General features: G+C 43.0%; 1 protein-coding gene across 1 annotated transcript in view; it reads right to left on the reverse strand.

The window, feature by feature from the left end:
• LOC107574913 (protein NLRC3-like) overlaps positions 1-366 on the reverse strand; it is a 13,037-nt gene extending 12,671 nt beyond the window's left edge. The window contains exons 1-2 of the mRNA XM_016261338.1: positions 285-366; positions 81-203 (exon numbers count right to left, since the gene is read on the reverse strand). Of these exons, the coding sequence (XP_016116824.1) occupies positions 81-203; positions 285-366 (205 nt within the window). The remainder of the gene's footprint in view (positions 1-80; positions 204-284) is intronic.
• Positions 367-426: the final 60 nt, after the last annotated feature.

Below are 426 nucleotides of genomic sequence, written 5' to 3' on the forward strand. Positions count from 1 at the left end.
GGATCTTTCAGTGGAGAGTCCATGTCCATCTTTGATCTTCTCTTTGATGTACTGCGTGGTTCTCCTGATGCTCTCTGAGCTGTTCTCTGGGTGTGTCAGTAGATCCTGTAAGAGTCTCTGATTGGACTCCAATGAGATGCCCAGCAGGAATCGCAGGAACAGATCCAGCTGTCCATTTTTAGTCTTGAGGGCTTTATCTACTGCTGATGTTAGTAGATCATACAAAGAGTCTTCATCAGACAAGTACTCAGCATTCGAGTAATTTATATGGGTTAGATGAATACCGTCAACATCTGGGTCAGTGTCAAATTCATGGTCATGTTTATATTTAGCACCCAGAAGTTGAAGTGGCTCCTTGTTCTTCATTAAAAACACATAGAATGCAGCGAGAAACTCCTGAACGCTCAGATGAATGAAGCTGTAGAC

Source organism: Sinocyclocheilus grahami, unplaced genomic scaffold, assembly GCF_001515645.1.
Source record: "Sinocyclocheilus grahami isolate Dianchi unplaced genomic scaffold, SAMN03320097.WGS_v1.1 scaffold2385.1, whole genome shotgun sequence".
NCBI classification, from domain to species: Eukaryota; Metazoa; Chordata; class Actinopteri; order Cypriniformes; family Cyprinidae; genus Sinocyclocheilus; species Sinocyclocheilus grahami.